Source organism: Onychomys torridus, unplaced genomic scaffold (genome assembly GCF_903995425.1).
Source record: "Onychomys torridus unplaced genomic scaffold, mOncTor1.1, whole genome shotgun sequence".
NCBI classification, from domain to species: Eukaryota; Metazoa; Chordata; class Mammalia; order Rodentia; family Cricetidae; genus Onychomys; species Onychomys torridus.
Genome location: NW_023412102.1, coordinates 22789 through 47856, shown reverse-complemented (window position 1 = coordinate 47856; position 25068 = coordinate 22789). Strand labels below are relative to the sequence as shown.

At 44.6% G+C, this 25068-nt stretch overlaps 1 protein-coding gene across 1 annotated transcript; it reads right to left on the bottom strand.

Moving 5' to 3' along the window:
- Window positions 1-136: 136 nt before the first annotated feature.
- Window positions 137-25056, bottom strand: LOC118575485 (preferentially expressed antigen in melanoma-like protein 7; the record flags this gene model as incomplete). The annotated part of the gene is made up of 5 exons (XM_036176026.1): window positions 24770-25056; window positions 23517-24098; window positions 22161-22672; window positions 18531-18784; window positions 137-352 (listed from the first exon to the last, which is right to left on the bottom strand). Coding segments are annotated over exons 1-5 (1851 nt in total), but the record flags the coding sequence as incomplete, so codon positions are not given.
- Between the last annotated feature and the right edge of the window lie 12 nt (window positions 25057-25068).

Sequence of the window (25068 nt, the reverse complement as noted above, 5' to 3'; positions counted from 1 at the left end):
AAGAGAGGAGTCCAAAGGCATGCTGTACACTACGGGCTTCACTTGTCTGTTGGCCTTGCTCCACAGGACACAAACCCTCTTAGACATTCCCCTTCAGGGGGAGCCTTGTCTCTTGTTGCCACTGAGGCTGGCCTACGCAGCTCCACAGATTCCCTGGCTGGCGCTGCCACTGGGCCATGCCCATAGGGGCAGCTCCAGCCCCGGGTCCCCCTGCTGTGGCCACAGGGCTGACCCTATGCTCTGTGGCTGTGCTGGTGGCAGGAGCCCATACAGGGGATGCCACACCGGTGACCAAGACGGCAAGGGAGGGGCTTCCTTGGGGTCCTCTCAGGAGCCTCTGCAGCTCATATGTCTGGAAACAGAGTTGGAGAACCAGGCTTTTCTTTCATGATCTACATCTAATTTTATTAAGGGATTTAAACCTTTTGACATTTCTGACAAGCCTTCCCAAGATCAGATTCTCTGTCTAAAATCCCTTTGAATCAGGGCGGTTGGGGCACACACCTTTAATCCCAGCAGTCAGGAGGCAGAGGCAGGAGGATCTCTGAGTTTGAGGCCAGCCTGGTGAGTAGCAAAGCAGTATAAAAGCTTACATATAGAGGTGTAAACTAGGTCTGGGCTAAATGAAATTTGCTCCTTCACAGTAGCCATACCAAACAAGAAAAAAATTAAGATGAAATGAGAGACTGGCTAGCCTGGGTGAGATGGGACATCCTGATGGGGGTGAATGACTTGTCTGGACACTGGTTATAGGTTTCCAGTCCCAGCAGGGTAAGACAGTCACTCCAGGTTCCAATGGTCACAGTGTCTTGCTTAGCCATTCTAACCCTTATGTCCACTTACCTCTTGCTTTCCCTTTGGAGCCCCACTTCTTAGACACAAGTTGCCACCTGATTGGATGAGGAAGTTCTCACCCATTTAATCTATTTGGGATTTTATATATATACACATATATACATACCAACCCCAGTTCCCCCTCTCTCCCCTTCTCCTGCCTCCTCACCTCCCTCCCACTCTACCCCATCCACTCCTCAGAGTGAGTAAGGCCTCCCATGTTAGTCAACAAAGTCTGGCATACCAAGTTGAAGGAGAACCTAGCCTCTCCCCATTGTATCAAGACTGAGCAAGGTATCCCATCATAGGGAATTGGGTTCCAAAAAGCCAGTTCATGCACCTGGGATAAGTCCTGGTGCTATTGCCAGGGACCTCACAAACAGACCAAGCCATACTGCTGTGGATATCACTATGTGTAAATAAAGTTCTGATTGGCCAGTGGCCAGGCAGGAAGTATAGGCGGGACAAGAGAGTAGAGAATTCTGGGAAGTAGAAGACTGGAGGGAGACACCGCCAACCGCCGCCATGAGAAGCAACATGTAAAGACACCGGTAAGCCATGAGCCATGTGGCAAAGTATAGACTAACAGAAATGGGTTAATTTAAGATAGAAGAAGCAGATAACAAGAAGCCTGCCACGGCCATACAGTTTCTAAACAATGTAAGTTTCTGTGTGCTTTCTTGGTTGGGTCTGAGCGACTGTGGGACTGGCGGGTAAGAGAGATTTGTCCTGACTGGGCCAGGCAGGAAAACTCTACACCATACAACTGTCACCCACATTCAGTGGGCCTAGTTTGATCCCATGCAGGTTCCTGAGCTGTCAGTCCAGAGTCATTGAGCTCCAACTAGTACTGGTCAGCTGTCTATGAGTATCCCCATCATGATCTTGACCCCCTCCTCCTCCTCCTCTTCTTCTTCTTCTTTTGAATGCAAAGTGCCATTTATTGAAGGAGAGAGGAGGTCTTAAATATAGGCTTACAGCACAATGGGAGAACCCTGGAGGGCAGAAATTCGCTTCTGATATTTTGTTTGTTTGTTTTTGTTTTTGGATTTTTTTTTTTTTGGAGCTAAGGAACGATCCCTGGGCCTTGCGATTGCTAGGCAAGCGCTCTGCCACTGAGCTAAATCCCCAACCCGGCTTCTGATATTTTACAATGTTGCATTTAAGCTGTTAATGCCCAATATGCTGGATACACAAACAAGGAACATCCCTTAAGCATTCAGGAGGGTGGAATCTCTCAGGGAATTAGCATGGGGAGGATATCAAGGTCAAGGTTAGCAAGGAACACAACAGTTACCCAATGGAGACACCTGTCCAGGCCACACAGGCATTCTGTCTTAGGTTGGTGAGCACCCCCCTGGCATTACTCATCTCTGAATGCTCATTATCATACAGGCTCAATCCTGTGAGAGCTGCAGAATTAACTGTTGCCAAAGATCTCTATGTGGTGCTGGGCTTGCAATCTGTGTGTTTGACACAGAAAAGACCAATAGAAGTAATAACCCACCCATACCAGTAGGCTAAGGGCAATTGAGCCATTCTCTTCCTTAATGAGCCTTACTGCAAATTGGAGTCCTTGTAAAATGGTATCCCGAGAGCAAATGGAACTTGAGTTTGTACATTTATAATTTTCAAAGCCTATTGAAACGTATATAACTATTGATTTAAATTTGTATTGCCTAATAGAATGAAAGATTAATCAACTGTGGTAGCTACTTTTGCTGCCAGGGTCTCCATTGTGCTAGCTGTAGTAACCAATTTTGAAATGGCAATCCCAGAAACAGTTATAACTGTTATAACAACGGCAGCAGTGATGACAAATTCTCTTCTGGAGCGTGTGGGTATCCATTGGTATGGACACAACTCCAGGAACACGAACCGCGGAGGCCCATTATTCTTGATCCCAGCACAACTTAAGCTCGCAGCTCCGCAAAAGAACAACTAAGAACCATAAAGAAAAAATAGGCAGCTCACAAGGAGCAGAACTAATGGTCTCATAATGGCTACATTCAGACTCACAAATTTTAAGGTATCTTCAAAGGGAGCTAAATGAATTTCAGGAGGCCAAAAAATGTTGTACAGAGCCATTCCTGAGAAGTAGGTACTGCTCCAGCTTGAATAGGATTGTGAGAATGAAAATGCTTAGTTGGCATGCTAATGTTAATAAATGGAGGTCAGTGATCTTCAGTGTTATCCTTAATCTCCTAGGTGTCTGGGTGACATGTTCTCAAACATACTTGAAAAAGCAGTTACCATACATTACTTTCTGGAGAATCCAACTGCATGGCTGTAGTTCCTAGGCTTACATTAATGCTTGCCAAAGCTGGCCATATTGGGCTTTCAATACCCATTGGCATCGGAAGGGAAGAGTTTTTCACAAAGTCCCAATAGGTCTCTGCCATGTTGGGATTCAGCTGCAGCCACAGGGCACACTCAGTGCTCAGAAATCCAATGAGGAATTTCATTGTCCTTCGGAAGATGATAGCGGCCCTTAAAAAGGGAATGAAAAACTCCCTTAAAGAGGAAATAAAAAACTCCCTTAATGAGGAAATGAAAACTCCATTAAAGAGGAAGTGAAAAACTCCCTTAGAAAGGAAATAAAAAATTATCTTAAAGAAATGGAAGAAAAAACAAGCAAACAAAAAATTGGAAGAAGCTGGGCGGTGGTGGCCCATGCCTGTAATCCCAGCACATGGGAGGCAGAGGCAGGTGGATCTCTGTGAGTTCGAGGCCAGCCTGGTCTACATAGCTAGTCCAGGACAGGCTCCAAAGCTACAGAGAAACCCTGTCTCGAAAAAACAAAAACAAAAACAACAACAAAAAAAAATGGAAGAAGAAATCAAAGAAAGCCAAGAAAAAGTAATTAAATAGATGAAGGAAACAATCCATGATCTGAAAAATGAAATTGAGACAATAAAGAAAACATAAACTGAGGGAATGCTGGCAATAGAAATCCTGACTAAATGAACAGAAACTACAGAAACAAGCATAACTAACTGAATACAAGAGATGGAACAGAGAATCTCGGACAATGAAGACACAATAGAGAAAATAGATGTATCACTCAAAAAAAAAAAACCACTAAAGACAAAAAAGTTGTAACACAAAACATCCAAGAAAGTTGGGACACCATGAAAAGACCAAACTTAAGAATAATAGGGATAGAAGAAGGAGAAGAATACCAACTCAAAAGCACAGAAAACATATTCAACAAAATCATAGAAGAAAACTTTCCTAACCTAAAGAAAGAAATACCTATGAAGATACAAGAAGCTTACAGAACACCAAATAAGCCGGATTAAAAAAAAAAAGTCCCCTCGCCACACAATAATCAAAACACTAAACATACAGAACAAAGAAAACATATTAAGAGCTGCAAAGGAAAAAGACCAAGTAACATATAAAGGCAAACCCATCAGAATAACACCAGACTTCTCAATGGAGACTATGAAAGCTAGAAGGTCCTGGACAAATGTTATGCAGACACTAAGAGACCACGGATGCCAACCCAGACTATTATACCCAGCAAAACTCTCAATCACCATAGACAAGAGTAAACAAAATATTCCATAATAAAACCAGATTTAAACAATACCTGTCTATAAACCCAGCCCTACAGAAAGCACTAGAAGGAAGAATACAACCTATTTGGGATTTTGCATCAGTAATTTGAGTAAATCAGACCTTACTATGGGAATGGGTGAAATCTGAGATGATGGTCAAGGTCCCAGGTTCATCCATAATACTCCTCCTCAGACTCTGAGTTCTGGGATTCATCTTCTAATTTACATTATTACTTGGTATATTTTTTCCAGTTCATGTCTCACACTATACCTTAGGCCAATCTTACTCTTACTGTACTCTGAGCCCACCTGTATGTCTCAGTAATCTTCCTGTCTCAATAGACCATATGTAATAAGATCTGTGTGGACCAAAATGAGACCAAAATGCTTTCACCCTGAAACTAAGGCATAAGATTTCTCCTTTTGGGTATTGGCCATGAGTTACTGAAACCAGTCAGTCCAGGTTCCAGAAACCAGGAAGTGTGAATGTGCAGAGTCACAAGGTAATGACTATCAGACTATGGAATGTCCTCTCTCTGGTTCCCTAGGTAACTGACCAAAGAATGTTCCAATCCTGGTTTCCAGGGTAACTGACTGTAGAAATGTCCCCACCTGAGGGGAGCCAATGAGAAATGGTGTCAGGCAACCACCCCCTTAGAAGTAAGATTAAGCCATGATTTCTAGAAAGACCCTAGAAGCGAGCCAATCAGAATTGTGCCTGTACTATAACCCCTAAATGATGTAACTTTGTGGTTTTTGCCTTTAAAAAGTGAACTTGCAGGCTGGAGAGATGGCTCAGTAGTTAAGAGCACCGACTGCTCTTCCAGAGGTCCTGAGTTCAATTCCCAGCAACCACATGGTGGCTCACAACCACCTGTAATGAGATCTGGTGCCCTCTTCTGGCCTGCAGGGACACATGCGGACAGAGCACTGTATACATAATAAATAAATCTTTAAAAATAGATACAATTTCGTGCAAATTCTGATTTATTCTACTTGCCAATAGCAGTAATCAGCCAAGAATCACTTCCCAAGGCAAATCTGCAACTAGATAAAAAATTTGAAAAAAAAAAAAACACTGAGCTTGCACCAGGCGGTGGTGGCACTCACCGTTAATCTCAGCACTTGGGAGGCACAGGTAGGTGGATCTTTGTGAGTTGGAGGCCAGCCTGGTCTCCAAAGTGAGTTCCAGGAAAGGCGCAAAGCTACACAGAGAAACCCAGTCTTGGAAAAAGAAAAACAAAAAACAAAAAACTGAGCTTGCAGAGAGGCGGGCACTTCCTCCAGCTTCCACTGCATTGGATCTGTTGGATGAAGTCCCTGCCTAGGCTTGTATTGCTTTTGGATATCCCGAATTAAACCTTGCTTTTGCATTTTGGCATGCTAGTCTTCGGTGGTCTCTCTGGGGGTCGTGATCTGGGCACAACAAGAGGAGCAGCCAAGATGAGGTCTGTATTGGTGCCCCCAAACAGCTTGACCACACACACCTGCTATGACAGGCTTTGAGGCCCAGACACAGCTTCTGGCAGGCAACACCTGGACCCAGGAGAAGCCATAAGCTGACCCCACCCAGTGGGGCCTGCACCTAAGAGGAAATGCCTGACATTCCAAACATTCCCTATACCCCTAGAGAAATGTCAGCCAATCATGGCCTTGAACCCTGTAAATCCCCTTACCCCACACTGCCTGGGCTCTGGGCTCTCTGCTCTCACTGCTACAACAGACAGAGAGCCTAAGACCCTGAGCTTGAAATATTAAAGGCTCATTAGTTTTAAGTATGGGATTCTCTATGGTGGTCTTTTGGGATCCCTCAGTCTGGGCATAACAAAGTCTAGTGTCCTGAAGCTGGGGTAGAGGGAACAGAGAAGCATCACTTGACCCTCTGTGGATTTCATAGCTCTATGAAACTGGTTTACATCTTCAGTCCATGACCACAGGAAGATGCTACTCAATATGTCCTTAGGCGGTCAATCTGCCCAAGGTGGCCCATAGATATTTCTTCTTTATTTCTCAGATGAATATTTAAGATCTGGTGTTGATCCATCTTGAATTGTATACCAGACAGACCAAAGCAGGAGGATAGCAAGTTCATGGCCTAGCATTGTGTGTTATGCCCAGATCACAGGGACCCCCAAAAGACCACCATGGAGAACAAATGCCATATGTAGAAACAAAGAGCCTTTATTCTTTCAAGCTCGGAGCTTGGGTTCTCTGTCTGATGCAGCTGTAAGAGCAGAGAGCCCAGAGCCCAGGCAGGGTGGGGTTTTTGTCATAGCAGAGGTTGGGGTAAGGGGATTTCCAGGGTTCAGGACCCTGATTGACTGAAGTTTGTCTCGGGGTACAGGGAATGTTTGTAATGTCAGGTATCTTCCCTTAGAAGCAGGCCCACTTTCTGTGGGGGTCAACTCGTGGCTTCTCTTGGATCCAGGTGTTGCCTGCCAGTCAGCCTGTCACAGAAGCTCTATCTGGGCCTCGAAGCCTGTCTTGGCAGTTGTGTGGTCAAGCTGCTTTACCTGCCCCACCACCACCGAGAGTGGACCCCGTTGATTTTATGCTACTACAGGGTATTTGAAAAATAAAATAGGGGGCTGGAGAGATGGGTCAGAGGTTAAGAGCACCACACCGACTGATCTTCCAGACGTCCTGAGTTCAATTCCCAGCAATCACATGGTGGATCACAACCATCTGTAATGAGATCTGGCACCCTCTTCTGTATACATAATAAATAAATAAATCTTTAAAAATAAATAAATAAAATAAAAACAGAAACAACCTGGAATGAATTTTCACACTTAATAATTCCAGCATTCAGGAAGCAGAGGCAGCTGGATTGCTCTATTTGTGGCCAACCAGGTCTACATAAGGAGTTCCGGGTTTGGGATTTAGCTCAGTGGTAGAGTGCTTGCCCAGCAAGCTCAGAACCCTGGGCTCAACCCTCAAATAAATAAATAAATAAATAAATAAACAAACAAAATAAGAGCTTCATTTAGGGGTTGGAGATTTAGCTCAGTGTTAGAGCACTGGCCTAGCAAGCACAAAGCCCTGGGTTCAGTCCTCATCTCTGCCAAAAAAAAAAAAAAAGAAAAAGTAAAAGAAAAAAAGGAGTTCATAGGCAGCCAGTAAGCAAGCCAAATTGAGTCTGGAATAAAATAATGATTCAGTCATATGATTCCAGTAAGATAGCTCAATTCATGCCAGGGGTGTACTGTTGAGCTCAATTTCAAACACAAACACATATACACTAAAACAATTATACATACAAAATAAACACATAAACTAAAATAAATTACACATATACACTCAAAGAACACAAATACTGCAAAACTCCTATACATATGAGTATGTAAACATGCATACTAAATTTTTGTTTTGTTTTGTTTTGTTTTTTGAGACAGGGTTTCTCTGTGTGGCTTTGCGCCTTTCCTGGAACTCACTCTATAGCCCAGGTTGGCCTTGAACTCACAAAGATCCTCTGGGCTCTGCCTCTGGAGTGCTGGGATAAAAGGTGTGGGCCACCACCGCCTGGCCATATACTAAATAATTTAATTGATAGACTCTTTTATACTCTTCTTTTGGGGGGTTGTTCTGAGACAGGGTTTCTCTGTGTAGCTTTGGAGCCAGTCCTGGAACTCGCTATGTAGACCAGGCTGGCCTTAAACTCAGAGATCTGCCTGCCTCTGCCTCCCGAGTGCTGGGATTAAAGGTGTGCACCACTGCCTGACTTTATACTCTCCAGGGGATGGAGGCTGGGACTCCCAACCAGATGAAAGCTTGTGCTTGGGAAGTTGAGCTACATAGGATGTGTGTGAGGGGAAAAGAATATAAAAGGATTAGAGGAGCCTTAGCAAACCCTCAGAGTCCTGGAGTCTGGAGTCTCTTTCTGGTCCCTCTGGGAATGAGGCCTGTCACCAGTATCCAGATCAGGTAAGTCACTCACCTATATCAGGAGGCCTCTTGCATGCTGGGCAGGCATATCTCCCAATTCCACTACATTTTAAGATGCTGGATTTAAAATGAAAATGGCAATTTCCAATTGTTTTCACTTTTTTTGGATGATGATTATTTGCCTCCATTGGGTTTGGCTTTAATGAAAAATTCTCATTAGACTGGGAGTTACATGTTAGTTTCTTTGGTTTATTTGAGTATTTTTGGGACAGAGTCTAAAATAGACTAGGTTAGCCTTGAACTCCAGATCATTCTGGCTCTGTACAGATAGATTCCTAGGCTCATTCTGGGATTCAAGATACAATCTGTGGGGTTGGGGATTTAGCTCAGTGGTAGAGCGCTTGCCTAGCAAGCACAAGGCCCTGGGTTCAATCCTCAGTTCCACATATATAAAACAAAAAAGATACGATCTGCTTTGTAGTTTAATCTCTTTGTAATCCCTTCAACTATGTTTCAGATTCAGGTTTTGCAGTTGTATGTATTGAAATTTCCTCTTAACTATATCTTAGAAATAGATACCGGGACTTACTGATTGTTTATGAACAAAGCCACAAGTCCCAGCTAACTTAGCAACTAAAGCTTTAGGAATGTGACTGCTTTAGCCAGAACTATTTGACATGGCCTTGTCTAGGACTGAAATTATTTTTTTTTCAGTTTTTTCAAGACAGGGTTTCTCTGTGTAGCTGTGCCCATTTCCTGGAACTCACTCTGTAGCCCAGACTGGCCTGGAACTCATAAAGATCCGCCTGGCTCTGCCTCCCCAGTGTTGGGATTAAAAGCGTGAGCCACCACCGCCCTGCTGAAATTAATTTTTTTAAAGATTTATTTATTTGTTATGTATACAGAAGAGGACACCAGATCTCATTACAGATGGTTGTGAGCCAACATGTGGGTGCTGGGAATTGAACTTGGGATCTTTGGAAGAGCAGTCGGTGCTTTTAACCTCTGAGCCATCTCTCCAGCCCCCCCCACCATTTTTTAGGACTGAAATTAAAAACAAAAACAAAAAAAGAGGTGTTTGTGGGATCCACTTATTACTCACCAGCCACACCTAGGAATTTGAATTATGGTTCTGAGCACAGAAGCTCCCAGATCCTGGTTGGGCATGACTGTATGAAGAGACCTGACCTTGTCTCTACATAAAATTAAACAAAATCAAATAAATAATCTGGGAACATGTTACAATGTTAGAATCCTTGTGTAATGGGATGAAATCTCATTACCAAATCAATTCTACCAAGATATTTCATGTCATGTTTTATTTGAGACCCACTAGCCAGGACTGGGCTGAACATATACTCTAGAGATTAGATTTCCTTGGAATCCTGACTCTTCTTCCAAAGTGCTGGTTTTATAGGTTCCTGCTATCATGCCTCTGCAGTCTTTTAAAAGCAGAGGGCAGCTGGGTGGTGGTGGCACACACCTTTAATCCCAGCACTTGGGAGCAGAAGCAGGCAGCTATCTTTGAGTTTGAGGACAGCCTGGTCTAAAAAGCGAGTTCCAGGAAAGTCACAAAGCTACACAGATAAACCCTGTCTCAAAAAACATAAATAAATAAATAAATAAATAAATAAATAAATAAATAAATAAATAAAAGCAGAGTGCACTAGCTACCCAGGCATGGTAGCCAAAACAGAGAACCAGAGAACTCCAATACTCTCAATGGCAGGCAGGAATATGATGAGAGGGGGAAGCCTGGGCTACATAAAGAGTTGCATTCAGGTTTGGAAGCATGCCCAATTCCACTTAAGCCTCCACTGTAGGCACACCCATATTTTTATATTTTGGTTGTGAGTCTAGCTAAGTCATCTCTCCAGCCTACAACACCATTTTTTTGTTCTTGTTTTTGGTTTTTCCAGACAGGGTTTCTCTAGCTTTGGAGCCTGTCCTGGACAAGCTCTGTAGACTGGGCTGGCCTCACACTCACAGAGATCCACCTGCCTCTGCCTCCTGAGTGCTGGGATTACAGGCATGCGCCACCACCGACCCGCTACAACACCATATTTTTAAAAGTTAAGAAGTCTATACTGGAAATGGTTGAGAGAAAGCCCAAACTGTCCTAGTCTGGTGATCGGATAGCCAAACACCCTAACTGTTGTGCTAGAACTCTTATCCAATAACTGATGGAAGTGGATGCAGAGATCCTCGGCAGGCCCCAGGTGCAGCTCCAGGAGTCCAATTGGCAAGAAAGAGGAGAGATTGTAAGAGCTAGAACTGTTGAGACCAAGATTGGAAAAAGCACAGGGACAAATAGCCAAACTAACAGAAACACATGAACTATGAGCCAAAAGCTGAGGAGCCCCCAACTGGATCAGGCCTTCTGGATAAGTGAGACAATTGAACAGCTTGAACTGTTTGGGAGGCAACCAGGCTGTGGGACCAGGACCTGTCCTTAGTGCATGAGCTGGCTGTTTGGAACCTGGGGTTTATTCGGGGATGTTTTGCTCAGCCTGGGAGGAGGGGACTGGACCTGCCTGGACTGAATCTATCAGGTTGAGCAGGTTGAGCTGAATCCCCAGGGGAGTCTTTGCCCTGGAGGAGATGGGAACGGGGATGGGCTGGGGATAGGCGTGTGGGGGGGAGGACAGGGGAACCCATGGCCGATATGTAAAATTAAATGAAATTATTATTTTTTTTAAAGTTAAGAAGTCTAGATATTTTTCCTAAAGTTTTTCTTTTCCTAGACCCCAGTGCAGACTGCAACATGGGAAATCTTCCTTGTAGCCTCCCATGCACTAGCATCTCCACCTCAGAATTCGAGCCTGTCCTGGTGCTCTCAGTAAATGGCATGGCCCTAGAGCTGCTTTAGGGGAAAAGTTGTTTATCTTGGTTTGGCTTTACACTTCAGAAGTGGAGTCCTCAACAGGGACCTAAAGGGAGGGCCGGTGAATGAGGGACAAAAGACAAAGAATGAGAGCAAGACAGGATATCTGATCAAGCTCCAAAATTTTATTTTTCTCTAAAGGCATATATAGGTAGGCAAAGGGGGTTGCAAGCAGGAAGGGACTTCATTATGGGCTGTTCAGCCAGCAGGGAATGTTGCTCTGGTTGTTATCTATCTACTCTTGCCTAACTGCCTCATTGCTTAACTGCAGCTCATTCACCTGATATCTGAGAAGAGGTCCTGGTGCTATGGAGTCTTAAGCAAAGCCTAAGAAAAGAAGAGAGAAACCTAAATATGGCAGCATGTGTGTCAAGGGTCGCTTAGTCTTATGGCTCTCGTCAAGACAGGATCTGGCAGTACAGCCAGGTGACCACGAGTTTATAGACCTTCTACCTCAACCCCAAATTACTATAATAAAGCTGTGCTTCCCCAGCCTAACCTTTAAAACCCTTAAAAGTGAAGGGTGGTGCCAGGCATTTCAGATCCTCCTTAGTCCTTCCCTGGCAGGATCCATGTGTGGAGAGCAGAGCCCAGGTAACTTGGGACACTGGCACTGCCTTTTCTTTTCTTCTGTCTTTCTTATTTTTTTCTTTTGTTGTTGTTACTGCTGCTATTGCTTTCTGGGTTTCTTGTGTGGCTTTGGCTGTCCTAGAACAAGGTCTGTAGCCTATGCTGAGCTCCATCTCAGAGTTCTGCCTGCCTCTGGGTGAATGCTGAAAGATCAGAGAGGCAGAGCAGTCGGCCACCTCACCAATCCTCAGCTGAAAATGCTGAGCTCTTGTCCATGAGTCCTCACACTGAATGGCTCTGAGATCCTGTCTCCTCCGCCTCATATTCCTGTCTCCCCCTCGCTAGTGCTGGGATTACAGATGGGAGCCACCACCACCACTGCTTGGCTCTGTTTCTCCTTTAGACAGATTCAACCTCCTGTTTCCCAGGGTGGCCTTGAACTCCTGATCTTCCTGCTTCCTCCTCCCAAGAGCTGAGATTAAAGATATATGCTACAAATGCCTAGCCTCTATAGTTAATCTAGTGGTTGGCTCTGCCCTCTGATTTTGAGGCAAACCTTGTTTGTTAGAGCATACACACAAACATATTTTTTCTGAAATTAATTTATTTATTATGTACACAGAAGAGGGTGCCAGATCTCATTACAGATGGTTGTGAACAACCATGTGGGTGCTGGGAATTGAACTCGGGACTTCTGGAAGAATATTTGGTGCTCTTAACCTCTGAGACATCTCTCCAGGCCCACACAGACACACCTTTAATCTTGGCATCTAGGAGACAGAGGCCGACTCCTTGACTACATAAAAAGTTTCAGAACACCAAAAGCCACATGGTCATACCCTGTTTCAAAAACCATTTGGGATTTAGGAGGGGAAGGTGGCTCACACTTATTCCAACAGGAGATAGAAGTGGTATTGCCAGTTCTTTTGGGAACACAAACAAAAACATCAAAACAAACAATAAGCTAAGCATGGTATCCACCCTTTTCATTTCAGTGCTCTAGAGAGTAAAGTAGACTGATCTCTGTGTGTTCAAGGCCAGCCTGGCCTACCTAGTGACTTCCAGGCCAGTCATTTCTACACACTGAGATCCTGTCTTCATAAAGAGTTTTTGGCTGGATAGATGGCTCAGGTGTTCAGAGCACAGACTGCTCTTTCAGAGAACCTCAGTTCAATTCTCACCATCAATGTCAGGTAGAACACAACCATCTCAACATCCAGATCCAGAGTAATCGAACTCCTTGGGCCTTGGTGTCACCTTCTTCCCTGTGAACATTTCAAAACACAGACAACAAACACACAATTAAAAATAAAAAAAAAAACAATCTTTTGAAAAGTGGGATAAGTGGGGGGTGTAGGTCAGTGGTAGAGTTCATTCTTAGCATTCACAAAGCCCCAGGTTCAATCCCCGGCACCTCCAGTGCTTCAAGCTCCTGTAGGTTATCAGCTTTCTTTTCTCCCCAAGACTTTACTATTTCTGGGCAATGGTGGTGCATGCCTTTAAACCCAGCAATCAGGAGGCAGAGGCCTGCCTGGGCTACAGAGTGTGTTCCAGGAAATGGGCAAAGCTACACACAGAAACCCTGTCTCAAAAAACAAAACAAAAACAAAAACAAAAACGTGGGATAAATGAGCCTGTCCCCACATAAATTTAATGAATAAATAAATGATATCTGTTTACTAAAATTAAATAAGGATGATTTCTAAGAGGTATTTTATTTATATACAGAAGACTGGTACAATCTTGTGATTAAAGGTCCAAACATACTTTAATGTTTCTAAGGTGGATTCCTTTTATGTACTGTTAGGGTTTTGTCAACCATTTGCATGCCTGGTGCTTGTAGAGGCCAAAAGAAGACGCTGCAACCCACACCTGGAAAAGCAGAGAAATGTGAGCCAGCACTTGAGTCCTAGAAATTGAACACCTGACATCTGGAGGAGCATCCAATGCTCTTTGCTGCAGAGCCATCTCTCCACTCCCTCATTTAGAAAAGGTTTAAATCCCCTATTTTCTATGATGATACATGCAGGGTAAAGGTAAGTACTTTCCCACTGAACCAGACCCCAGGCCTTTGCAGAATTCCTTCAGCAATTCCTTTGTATATTTATCCACACATTCACCTTGTTTGAGACTACATTTCATTCTCTAGTGAAGGCTACACTGGGATTCTTGGAGTAGACAGGCAAATACATGGGAACCTGCTTGCCTGCATCAGCCTATTGAGATTTCAGTTAGAGGCACGAGCCTAAAATAGGTTTTTGTTGTTGTTGTTGTTTTGTCTTTGTGAGCAGGGAATAGACATGTATCCAGAGCTAGTCTTTTAACTCTCACCCTGAGCCATGCAGACTTCCAACAAGTGATACTCCATCCTAAACATCTTAGTGTATCACCAAACCAGGCTCACAACCAAGGTTTGAAACCTTTGCATTGGCTGAGAAAAGCAGGGATGGATATGCATGTGTTTCCTTAAGCTGTATGTCATCCCTGTGGATTGCCTGTGAGTAAACTGGGTGGTGTCTGCATGGGGTGACAGATCTCCAGGAGTTTAAGCAGTGGCCCTAGCCTCTAGGATTCTGAGATTCTCCATCGCCTTCTCTGAAATTTATTTTTGTTTCGTTGCCTGCTTGATTTTGTGTGTATACTTTTGTTATAAGAGAGGCTATTCAACCCAGCACTCGGGAGGCAGAGGCAGGCAGATCTTTGTGAGTTCGAGGCCAGCCTGGTCTACCAAGCAAGATCCAAGAAAGGAGCAAAGCTACACAGAGAAACCCTGTCTCGAAAAACCAAAAAAAAGAGAGAGAGAGAGAGAGAGAGAGAGAGAGAGAGAGAGAGAGAGAGGCTATTCAAGTGTCCCTGGCTAGCAGTCAATACACAATGTAGCTGAAGGTGACCTTGAACTTTAGGATCCTCCTGTCTTGCCCTCCCAAAGGCAGGAATTGCAGGTATTTGCCACCATGAACCATTTGTGTCAAAATGTCTAAGAATCTTTGGACTTGACACACCATTTCCTAAAAGTGGCTTTCAGTCCTGACCAGATTCCCGAATCCCTACCCAGATCCTCCTCCAGATGTCCAAGATAGGCTGGGACTGATGGCATCAAATGTTTCATCCAGAGATGGAAGGAATTAGAGATGGGATGAAGGCAGAAGCTCATCCATTTCCTACCCCATAAGTATTGACTGCAGGCTGCTGATACGTGGCCACAGTATCACAATTTGGAAGGGGAAAGACCTGACTAGACTACACAAAACCATATTTCACAGATAGTAATAACTCAGTGTCTCAGATCCAGGGCCATCAGCCCAAGCTGTACCTGGAAGACATGAAGCAGGGTGGAGGAGGACATGATTCCCTCTAAAGGGCATGTCCTCATGGCCATGTTCCTACTTGAGTCACTCTATTATCCTGAAGAACCTCGGTAGCACATGAAGATGGGGCCAGGTTAGAGTTTGGCATGTAGACCCTGGTTAGTGTCATTGTCTCTCTACCGGTGAATTACCACCAGCAGCACCACCCCCAAAGTCCTAAGGTTCTACTTGCTGCACATGAGATCCACTGGTGTTTTAGGAATTTAGCAGAGTCACTGTATCGGGGATAGAATGAACAGCTGTTTTCTAGAAGCACACTGACCTTGAAGAATCCTTGAGGAAAGCAGTGATTGTCTTGCTGAAGGGGCATTGCAGCCATCCCATGACTTTGGTCTAAAGGCACATCAGGCACACCTGAAGCTCTTATTTTATTATGTATTGCAAATGATACATAATAAAGAACTAGAGTCATGGGGGCATGTGATGCTCTCCTTTAGTAAGACATGCAAATTAGATTAGGGTCGTTGGTATAAGGAAATACTTTGTGTAACAATCAATCATTATGCCTTTGTATGGCTGTTCTGGGTTCAGTCCATCAGAGAAGCTTGACTTTTCTGCTGCCACATAGGCCTTAAAATTTCTTCTTGGAGTGCATTCTTTATTAAGCTGAACTGTGCTACTTGGTGTACCCTGACACATTGGACTTCCTGAGAACATGCTGGGCTGGGGGAGCAGACTTTCATAGATAGAATATAAAACTACTTGGGCAGAGTGGAAATAAATCAATAGCAGAGTGCATGCCTGTCTGTGATGTTTGATCTCTGAGGGCTTTTGTGTTGTAAATAACGTGTAGCACTTTCTAGCAAGTATCAACTCTAAGAGGATCCTGTCTGAGACTCCGCTATGCTGGCAGTCTAGTACGTTCAGGTTTCCCTAGATTTAATTTTTCATTTAACATTTAAATACTGGGATGGGTGTGTCTATGGCTGGGTATAGCACCTGAGTACAGGTGCCCAAGGAGGCCAGAATATATGGATACCCTGGAGCTGGGTACAAATATTTGTGAACTCATCTAACTTGGCTTCTGGAAACTAAACTCAGGTCCTAACACTCTAGGCTTCTTCTATCTACATATTTTAAATATTAGTTTTATTTTGTATGTGTTCACACTAAGCTCATGCAGTGCCTGTAAAGGTCATTCCTAATAGGTGTTTGGTCCCTTGGAACTGGATTTACAGAGGGTTGTGAGCCACCACATGTTTACTGGGACCCTAATCTAGGTCCCAGAAAGGAACAAGTGCTTTTGACTCCTCAGCTGTCTATCCAGCCCTCTTCTGTTGACATTTCTACTTTTGTTCAGAATGTACTAGGCAGTCCTGAAAACAGAACCTCCAAGTGACTCTATACAGACATGGCGGGATATATTAAGGAATATTTATATATGCACATATACATATATGCGTGTAATACCAATTAATGAAAAAAGAGATCATGCTTTTGAACAGCAACGAGGGATACATGGCAAGGTTTGACAGGAAGAAATGTGTCATTATATTAGAATCTAAAAAGAATAGAAATATATATAATTGGTGAAGGACCTTCATAGTTACATTTGATTGAATTCAGCATCCATTCACAATATTTCATCATGGGATCATTAAGTATGTTCATTTTATTATGTATTGCAAATGATACATAATAAAGAACTAGAGTCATGGAGCATGTGACATGACAGAACATATTTGCCATTACCTGCTTGTGAAGGTCAGAGGTCAATGTTGGGAATCAGCCCTCCCCTCCTATTAAATGGGTGTCCTGGATCAAACTCAGATTGTCAAGGTTGGCCCCAGGTACCCTTTACCCATTGAGCAATCTTGACTACCCACATTTTTTTTTAAAGATTTATTTATTTATTATGTGTACAGTGTTCTGTCTGCACATCCCTGCAGGCCAGAATAGGGCACCAGATCTCATTACAGATGGTTGTGAGCCACCATGTGGTTGCTGGGAATTGAACTCAGGGCCTTTGGAAGAACAAGCAGTGCTCTTAACCCCTGAGCCATCGCTCCAGCCCAACTACCCACATTTTAATTAACCTACCAATGAAGAAAAAACAAAAGTTGTGACACAAACTTCTTTATTGCTACCTAATTAACAGACACAAGGAAACACAATTAAGCTCAGAGACTTATTAACAAAACAAAGACAATTCGCCACTGACATTTATCATGAAGATCCTAGGGACTGGCAACCCTTTAGAACAGGACAGGGACCTGTGTTGGCATTCTGGCCTCCACTGGGTTCTGACTTAAAGCCTACTTTTAAGAGAAAACTCCACTTGCTCCCCTCTCTCTATTTGGAGGTAGGCACCTCTCCAGCTTGAGCTCCCTCCTTCCCTATCTTTCTCTCTCCCTCTCTTTCCCATCTCTTCCCACAGCAAATAAAACTCTTCACTGAGTACTGTCTGCCTGGCATCTCTGTCTCCCACCCACCATGGGTCACCTTGGCTCCACTCGCCAGGGACTCCAAGTGCTATATAATAACAGGACTGTTGTCTGTCTCCTGGAGGTATTAATATGCAGGTGGCCAGCCAGAATGAGGAGCACTGAAGTGTAGTGCCCAGGCAGGTGGCCAACAAGCTGGGCTTGGTGCTTTCTGTTAGAAACCCCATTCATAGCCGGGCTGTGGTGGCACACGCCTGTAATCCAAGCACTGGGGAGGCAGAGACAGGTGGATCTCTGTGAGTCTGAGGCCAGCCTGGTCTACAAAGCGACATCCTCCAAAGCTACAGAGAAACCCTGTCTCAAAAAAACAACCCCCCCCAAAAAAAACCCCATGAATCTGGCAGAGGAAGGAAGAAAATGAGATGAGGAGTTTAAGGCCAGCCTGGGCTACATTGAAAAGATGGAAAGAGAGCCAGGTGGTGGTGGTGGTGGCACGTGCCTTTAATCCTGGTACTAGGGTGGCAAAGGCAGGGGGATCTCTGTGAGTTTGAGGCCAGCCTGGTCTACGGAGTGAGTTTCAGGACAGCCAGAACTGTTTCACTGAGAATGAAAGAGAGAGAGAGAGAGAGAGAGAGAGAGAGAGAGAGAGAGAGAGAGAGAAAGAGCCAGTCATGACAGGTGCTACAGTTTGAAATGTAGAACACTCTTTCTGAATCCACAAGACACTTAACTTCACTGTGCTCATCAATGTCAGCCCCATGTTCTGTCCCCATTGCATGCACTTACATTTTCACCACACTGAGCAGTGTCCAAAACCATGAGTTCTAGGGTCCTCTGGATGAGAGGACTGTCCCTATGCCTTCATTTCTTAGTGTCCAGAAGGAATTCACCGTGGGCAATCACAGAGTGTTGTCTCCAGTTTATAGAAATAACGCTCACCACAGTCTAAACAGGGATTGCTACCAAAGCAGATTGACCTAAGCTGACGTACATTGACAAGTGTGCTCTTCAGCTCAGCACAACATTGGGAAAATTCCACTACCTTGACATAACCAGAGTGATCATAGACTTCTTTAGGAGCAGGGTACAGCTCCTTGGTCAGCTGGCTTAGGTTGGCAGTGTGGTACAGAAGGTCTTTCAGGGCATTGGTGGAGATTTCATTGTCGTAGAGATTGATGCATGTCAGCAGGGAGCATTGGCTCAGGGCAGGGAGAAGGAGCCTGAGGTCAGGGTCCTTCATCCTACAATCTTCCAATTCCAGGGTCAGCAGAGTGTCTGCAACACTCTGTAAGAAAACTGTGAGAGGCATGAAATTCAAATCACTTAAATTGACACCTCTCAGGAACAGATGTTTAAGCTGACAGTGACCCCACTGGGCAAAGGACTCCAAGTCCGACTGTGAGAAATTGCAGAAAGAGATGGACAGGGACTCCAACGGGGTCCTCAGGCACCTAGGGAGAGACCAAGGGGTTATTTTGAAACACAGTGGTGGGGTGTCCTAGAGGTAGAGGGGACCACATAGCCAGGGTCAGTGTGACCAAGGGATGGCCATGAGCATACAGTACAACCCATTAGTCTTCTTACTCAAATCACACCACTCTCGCTCTAGGGAGTCATCTTCACGGTGCAGACTGGCTCATTCCACCTTTCCTATTCTTCAGTGGCAGGCAGAGACCCAGAGTTGCTATGGAGACTATTAGGCTAGAGGGTCCACAAGAAGGAGAGACACAGGACCCTACATGGGGGCATGTGATGCTCTCCTTTAGTAAGACATGCAAATTAGATTAGGGTCGTTGGTATAAGGAAATACTTTGTGTAACAATCAATCATTATGCCTTTGTATGGCTGTTCTGGGTTCAGTCCATCAGAGAAGCTTGACTTTTCTGCTGCCACATAGGCCTTAAAATTTCTTCTTGGAGTGCATTCTTTATTAAGCTGAACTGTGCTACTTGGTGTACCCTGACACACTGGACTTCCTGAGAACATGCTGGGCTGGGGGAGCAGACTTTCATAGATAGAACATAAAACTACTTGGGCAGAGTGGAAATAAGTCAATAGCAGAGTGCATGCCTGTCTGTGATGTTTGATCTCTGAGGGCTTTTGTGTTGTAAATAACATGTAGCACTTTCTAGCAAGTATCAACTCTAAGAGGATCCTGTCTGAGACTCCACTATGCTGGCAGTCTAGTACGTTCAGGTTTCCCTAGATTTAATTTTTCATTTAACATTTAAATACTGGGATGGGTGTGTCTATGGCTGGGTATAGCACCTGAGTACAGGTGCCCAAGGAGGCCAGAATATATGGATACCCTGGAGCTGGGTACAAATATTTGTGAACTCATCTAACTTGGCTTCTGGAAACTAAACTCAGGTCCTAACACTCTAGGCTTCTTCTATCTACATATTTTAAATATTAGTTTTATTTTGTATGTGTTCACACTAAGCTCATGCAGTGCCTGTAAAGGTCATTCCTAATAGGTGTTTGGTCCCTTGGAACTGGATTTACAGAGGGTTGTGAGCCACCACATGTTTACTGGGACCCTAATCTAGGTCCCAGAAAGGAACAAGTGCTTTTGACTCCTCAGCTGTCTATCCAGCCCTCTTCTGTTGACATTTCTACTTTTGTTCAGAATGTACTAGGCAGTCCTGAAAACAGAACCTCCAAGTGACTCTATACAGACATGGTGGGATATATTAAGGAATATTTATATATGCACATATACATATATGCGTGTAATACCAATTAATGAAAAAAGAGATCATGCTTTTGAACAGCAACGAGGGATACATGGCAAGGTTTGACAGGAAGAAATGTGTCATTATATTAGAATCTAAAAAGAATAGAAATATATATAATTGGTGAAGGACCTTCATAGTTACATTTGATTGAATTCAGCATCCATTCACAATATTTCATCATGGGATCATTAAGTATGTTCATTTTATTATGTATTGCAAATGATACATAATAAAGAACTAGAGTCATGGAGCATGTGACATGACAGAACATATTTGCCATTACCTGCTTGTGAAGGTCAGAGGTCAATGTTGGGAATCAGCCCTCCCCTCCTATTAAATGGGTGTCCTGGATCAAACTCAGATTGTCAAGGTTGGCCCCAGGTACCCTTTACCCATTGAGCAATCTTGACTACCCACATTTTTTTTTTAAAGATTTATTTATTTATTATGTGTACAGTGTTCTGTCTGCACATCCCTGCAGGCCAGAAGAGGGCACCAGATCTCATTACAGATGGTTGTGAGCCACCATGTGGTTGCTGGGAATTGAACTCAGGGCCTTTGGAAGAACAAGCAGTGCTCTTAACCCCTGAGCCATCGCTCCAGCCCAACTACCCACATTTTAATTAACCTACCAATGAAGAAAAAACAAAAGTTGTGACACAAACTTCTTTATTGCTACCTAATTAACAGACACAAGGAAACACAATTAAGCTCAGAGACTTATTAACAAAACAAAGACAATTCGCCACTGACATTTATCATGAAGATCCTAGGGACTGGCAACCCTTTAGAACAGGACAGGGACCTGTGTTGGCATTCTGGCCTCCACTGGGTTCTGACTTAAAGCCTACTTTTAAGAGAAAACTCCACTTGCTCCCCTCTCTCTATTTGGAGGTAGGCACCTCTCCAGCTTGAGCTCCCTCCTTCCCTATCTTTCTCTCTCCCTCTCTTTCCCATCTCTTCCCACACCAAATAAAACTCTTCACTGAGTACTGTCTGCCTGGCATCTCTGTCTCCCACCCACCATGGGTCACCTTGGCTCCACTCGCCAGGGACTCCAAGTGCTATATAATAACAGGACATTTGTCTGTCTCCTGGAGGTATTAATATGCAGGTGGCCAGCCAGAATGAGGAGCACTGAAGTGTAGTGCCCAGTCAGGTGGCCAACAAGCTGGGTTTGGTGCTTTCTATTAGAAACCCCATTAATAGCTGGGCTGTGGTGGCACAGGCCCATAATCCCAGCACTCGGGAGGCAGAGGCAGGTGGATCTCTGTGAGTCTGAGGCCAGCCTGGTCTACAAAGCGACATCCTCCAAAGCTACAGAGAAACCCTGTCTCAAAAAAACAACCCCCCCCCAAAAAAACCCCATGAATCTGGCAGAGGAGGGAAGAAAATGAGATGAGGCGTTTAATGCCAGCCTGGGCTACATTGAAAAGATGGAAAGAGAGCCAGGTGGTGGTGGTGGCACATGCCTTTAATCCTGGTACTACGGTGGCAAAGGCAGGTGGATCTCTGTGAGTTTGAGGCCAGCCTGGTCTACAGAGTGAGTTTCAGGACAGCCAGAACTGTTTCACTGAGAATGAAAGAGAGAGAGAGAAAGAGAGAGAGAGAGAGAGAGAGAGAGAGAGAGAGAGAGAGAGAGAAAGAAAGAAAGAAAGAGCCAGTCATGACAGGTGCTACAGTTTGAAATGTAGAACACTCTTTCTGAATCCACAAGACACTTAACTTCACTGTGCTCATCAATGTCAGCCCCATGATCTGTCCCCATTGCATGCAATTACATTTTCACCACACTGAGCAGTGTCCAAAACCATGAGTTCTAGGGTCCTCTGGATGAGAGGCCTGTCCCTGTGCCTTCATTTCTTAGTATCCTGAAGGAATTCACCGTGGACAATCACAGAGTGTTATCTCCAGTTTATAGAAATAACGCTCACCACAGTCTAAACAGGGATTGCTACCAAAGCAGATTGACCTAAGCTGACGTACATTGACAAGTGTGCTCTTCAGCTCAGCACAACATTGGGAAAATTCCACTACCTTGACATAACCAGAGTGATCATAGACTTCTTTAGGAGCAGGGTACAGCTCCTTGGTCAGCTGGCTTAGGTTGGCAGTGTGGTACAGAAGGTCTTTCAGGGCATTGGTGGAGATTTCATTGTCGTAGAGATTGATGCTGGTCAGCAGGGAGCATTGGCTCAGGGCAGGGAGAAGGAGCCTGAGGTCAGGGTCCTTCATCCTACAATCTTCCAATTCCAGGGTCAGCAGAGTGTCTGCAACACTCTGTAAGAAAACTGTGAGAGGCATGAAATTCAAATCACTTAAATTGACACCTCTCAGGTACAGATGTTTAAGCTGACAGTGACCCCACTGGGCAAAGGACTCCAAGTCTGACTGTGAGAAATTGCAGAAAGAGATGGACAGGGACTCCAACGGGGTCCTCAGGCACCTAGGGAGAGACCAAGGGGTTATTTTGAAACACAGTGGTGGGGTATCCTAGAGGTAGAGGGGACCACATAGCCAGGGTCAGTGTGACCAAGGGATGGCCATGAGCATACAGTACAACCCATTAGTCTTCTTACTCAAATCACACCACTCTCGCTCTAGGGAGTCATCTTCACAGTGCAGACTGGCTCACTCCACCTTTCCTATTCTTCAGTGGCAGGCAGAGACCCAGAGTTGCTATGGAGACTATTAGGCTAGAGGGTCCACAAGAAGGAGAGACACAGGACCCTATGGCCATGTCAGGTTCCCTCCTAAGGAATCATTGACTCCCTGTCACAGTGCCTGCACCTGTTCACTCTTCAGCCCTGACTCTGACTCTCCCCCAGCTTTTCCATGTCCCGTCCACTTAGCGCACCCCTGCTCTCCATAGAACCTTACACTGCTTGGGAACTAGCCTGGGATGTATTCTCCCCATCAAAACACAGAGCTCACCTGGGAAACTGGGCAGGTCTGAGTCCTCTCTATGCAGTGCCCTCTTCTTTTCCTGTTCCTCCACATTAGATCAGACAGGACTGCTATGGCAGAAACCGCAACCCACCCTCCCTAGGTCTAACCCACAATGCTGGCCTTCTACCCTGGCAGCTCTGTCCATACAAACTAACCCACTTCATCGCTCAGCTTTATGAGTAGTCGTGTGGGCCCATGAATCAGTTAACATGGAAGAAGCTCATCCTTATGTGTTCATTGTGAAATGCACAGAGTCTGCAGATACTAGGTGCCCACTACTCTCTAATGTATAAAAGGAAGGTTTGCTCTGGTAGCAGGAACTGCTCTCCATCCTTTCTTACCTAAGCAACTGTTTCATGTGGTCATTGAGGAAATAGACATCATCTATGGTGACATGCTTGAGACGGTTGAGTTTGGAGAACAGAGAAATGATCTTGCGGACATACATCTCATCCCTCTCAGTTGCAGGAGTGTGGGTGTGGTCTCGGAAGACACGGACTAGCAGGATTTTGTGAAGATTTCTCATCTTGTTGATAAAAGGTACAAAACTGGCCAGTATGGAGAGATCACCCACTGTATTCAGTTCCAACTCCTTGATGAACTGCAGCTGTAAAATTTGGAAGACCTTCTTGACAGGGCCGCCTTCTTCTGTACCAATCATCAGACTCACACAGCACAATTTCAGAGAACCACTTATATTCTCTGCCCATTTCAATAAATGTTTTTGGTATTTATCTGCAGGTAGGTAAAGATCAGTGAAAACCATCAAACGCTGCCTCCTCAGTGTGCGTTGAGGAAGGCCCTCCATTACTAGCTCCTCAGGCAAAGTTTCTGTTGAGCGGTTTCTACCATCTCCTCCAGTCCACACATCCCAGAAATCATGGAACACATTCCTCAAGTCAACCACTTGAAGATTCTGCCCTCTTGGATAAAAGAGAAGTGTCAGAAGGTAAGTTGAGACCCAAAACTTTTTCTCCATCTCTGATGGAGTTTTCCCCTGCTTATCTCTGTCTTCTTCATATTCCTGTTTTTCAGTGCTGGGTCTCCAATAAGAACCACAAGCTTGTCAAGCATGACTTTTTGCCTGAGATGCATATTGGAGACCTGTCCTGTTTCCCTGCATTCAGTTGCTCTGGACTTCTATCATCTACTATTGGTTTTTTTGTTTGTTTTTTTTTGTTTGTTTTGCTGTTTTTTTTTGTTTTGTTTATTTTTGTTTTGGTTTTTGTTTTTTTTTGGTTTTGGTTTTTCGAGACAGAGTATCTCTGTGTACTTTTGGTGCCTATCCTGGGTCTCGCTGTGTAGACCAGGCTGGCCTTGAACTCACAGAGATCCACGTGCCTCTGCCTCCCAAGTGCTGGGATCAAAGGAGTGTGCCACTGCTGCCCTGGAGTATTTTTATTACCTGGTGGAGACAAAGGTCATTCTCTTTGCCTACATCTGCACCAAGAGCTACCTCATACTTATTTGATCCTTGCTACAAGGATTTTTAGAGCTGTCAAGGCCCCTATAATCCTCTAGTATACCAGCCAAAGTCTCTGATCCACCTTTGACCCCATACTCCCTGATCCCAGATGTTCCTTCCATTGCTTACCCAGGGGGAGACTCTCTTTGCAGCCATGTGCCTACTCCATCCAACATAGCTTGGTAGTTCTCCAAGCTGGGGTTCTTCATCAGCAACCCAACAGAAAGGCAAGGGTAGGGCCAGTCTGTCACCAGGGCCTTAATCATCTCTGGTTTTCTCTGAGTGTTGGCTTCCTTCAGCAGTATGGGAAATAACTCCATTAGCTGGTCCTGCAGAGTAGAGATGGCCAAGGTCTCATTGCTCACTAAGCTTTGTACTGCCAGGTGCAGGAGTGTGGGTGGGGCCTGGAAGCTCATTCTGATGGATGT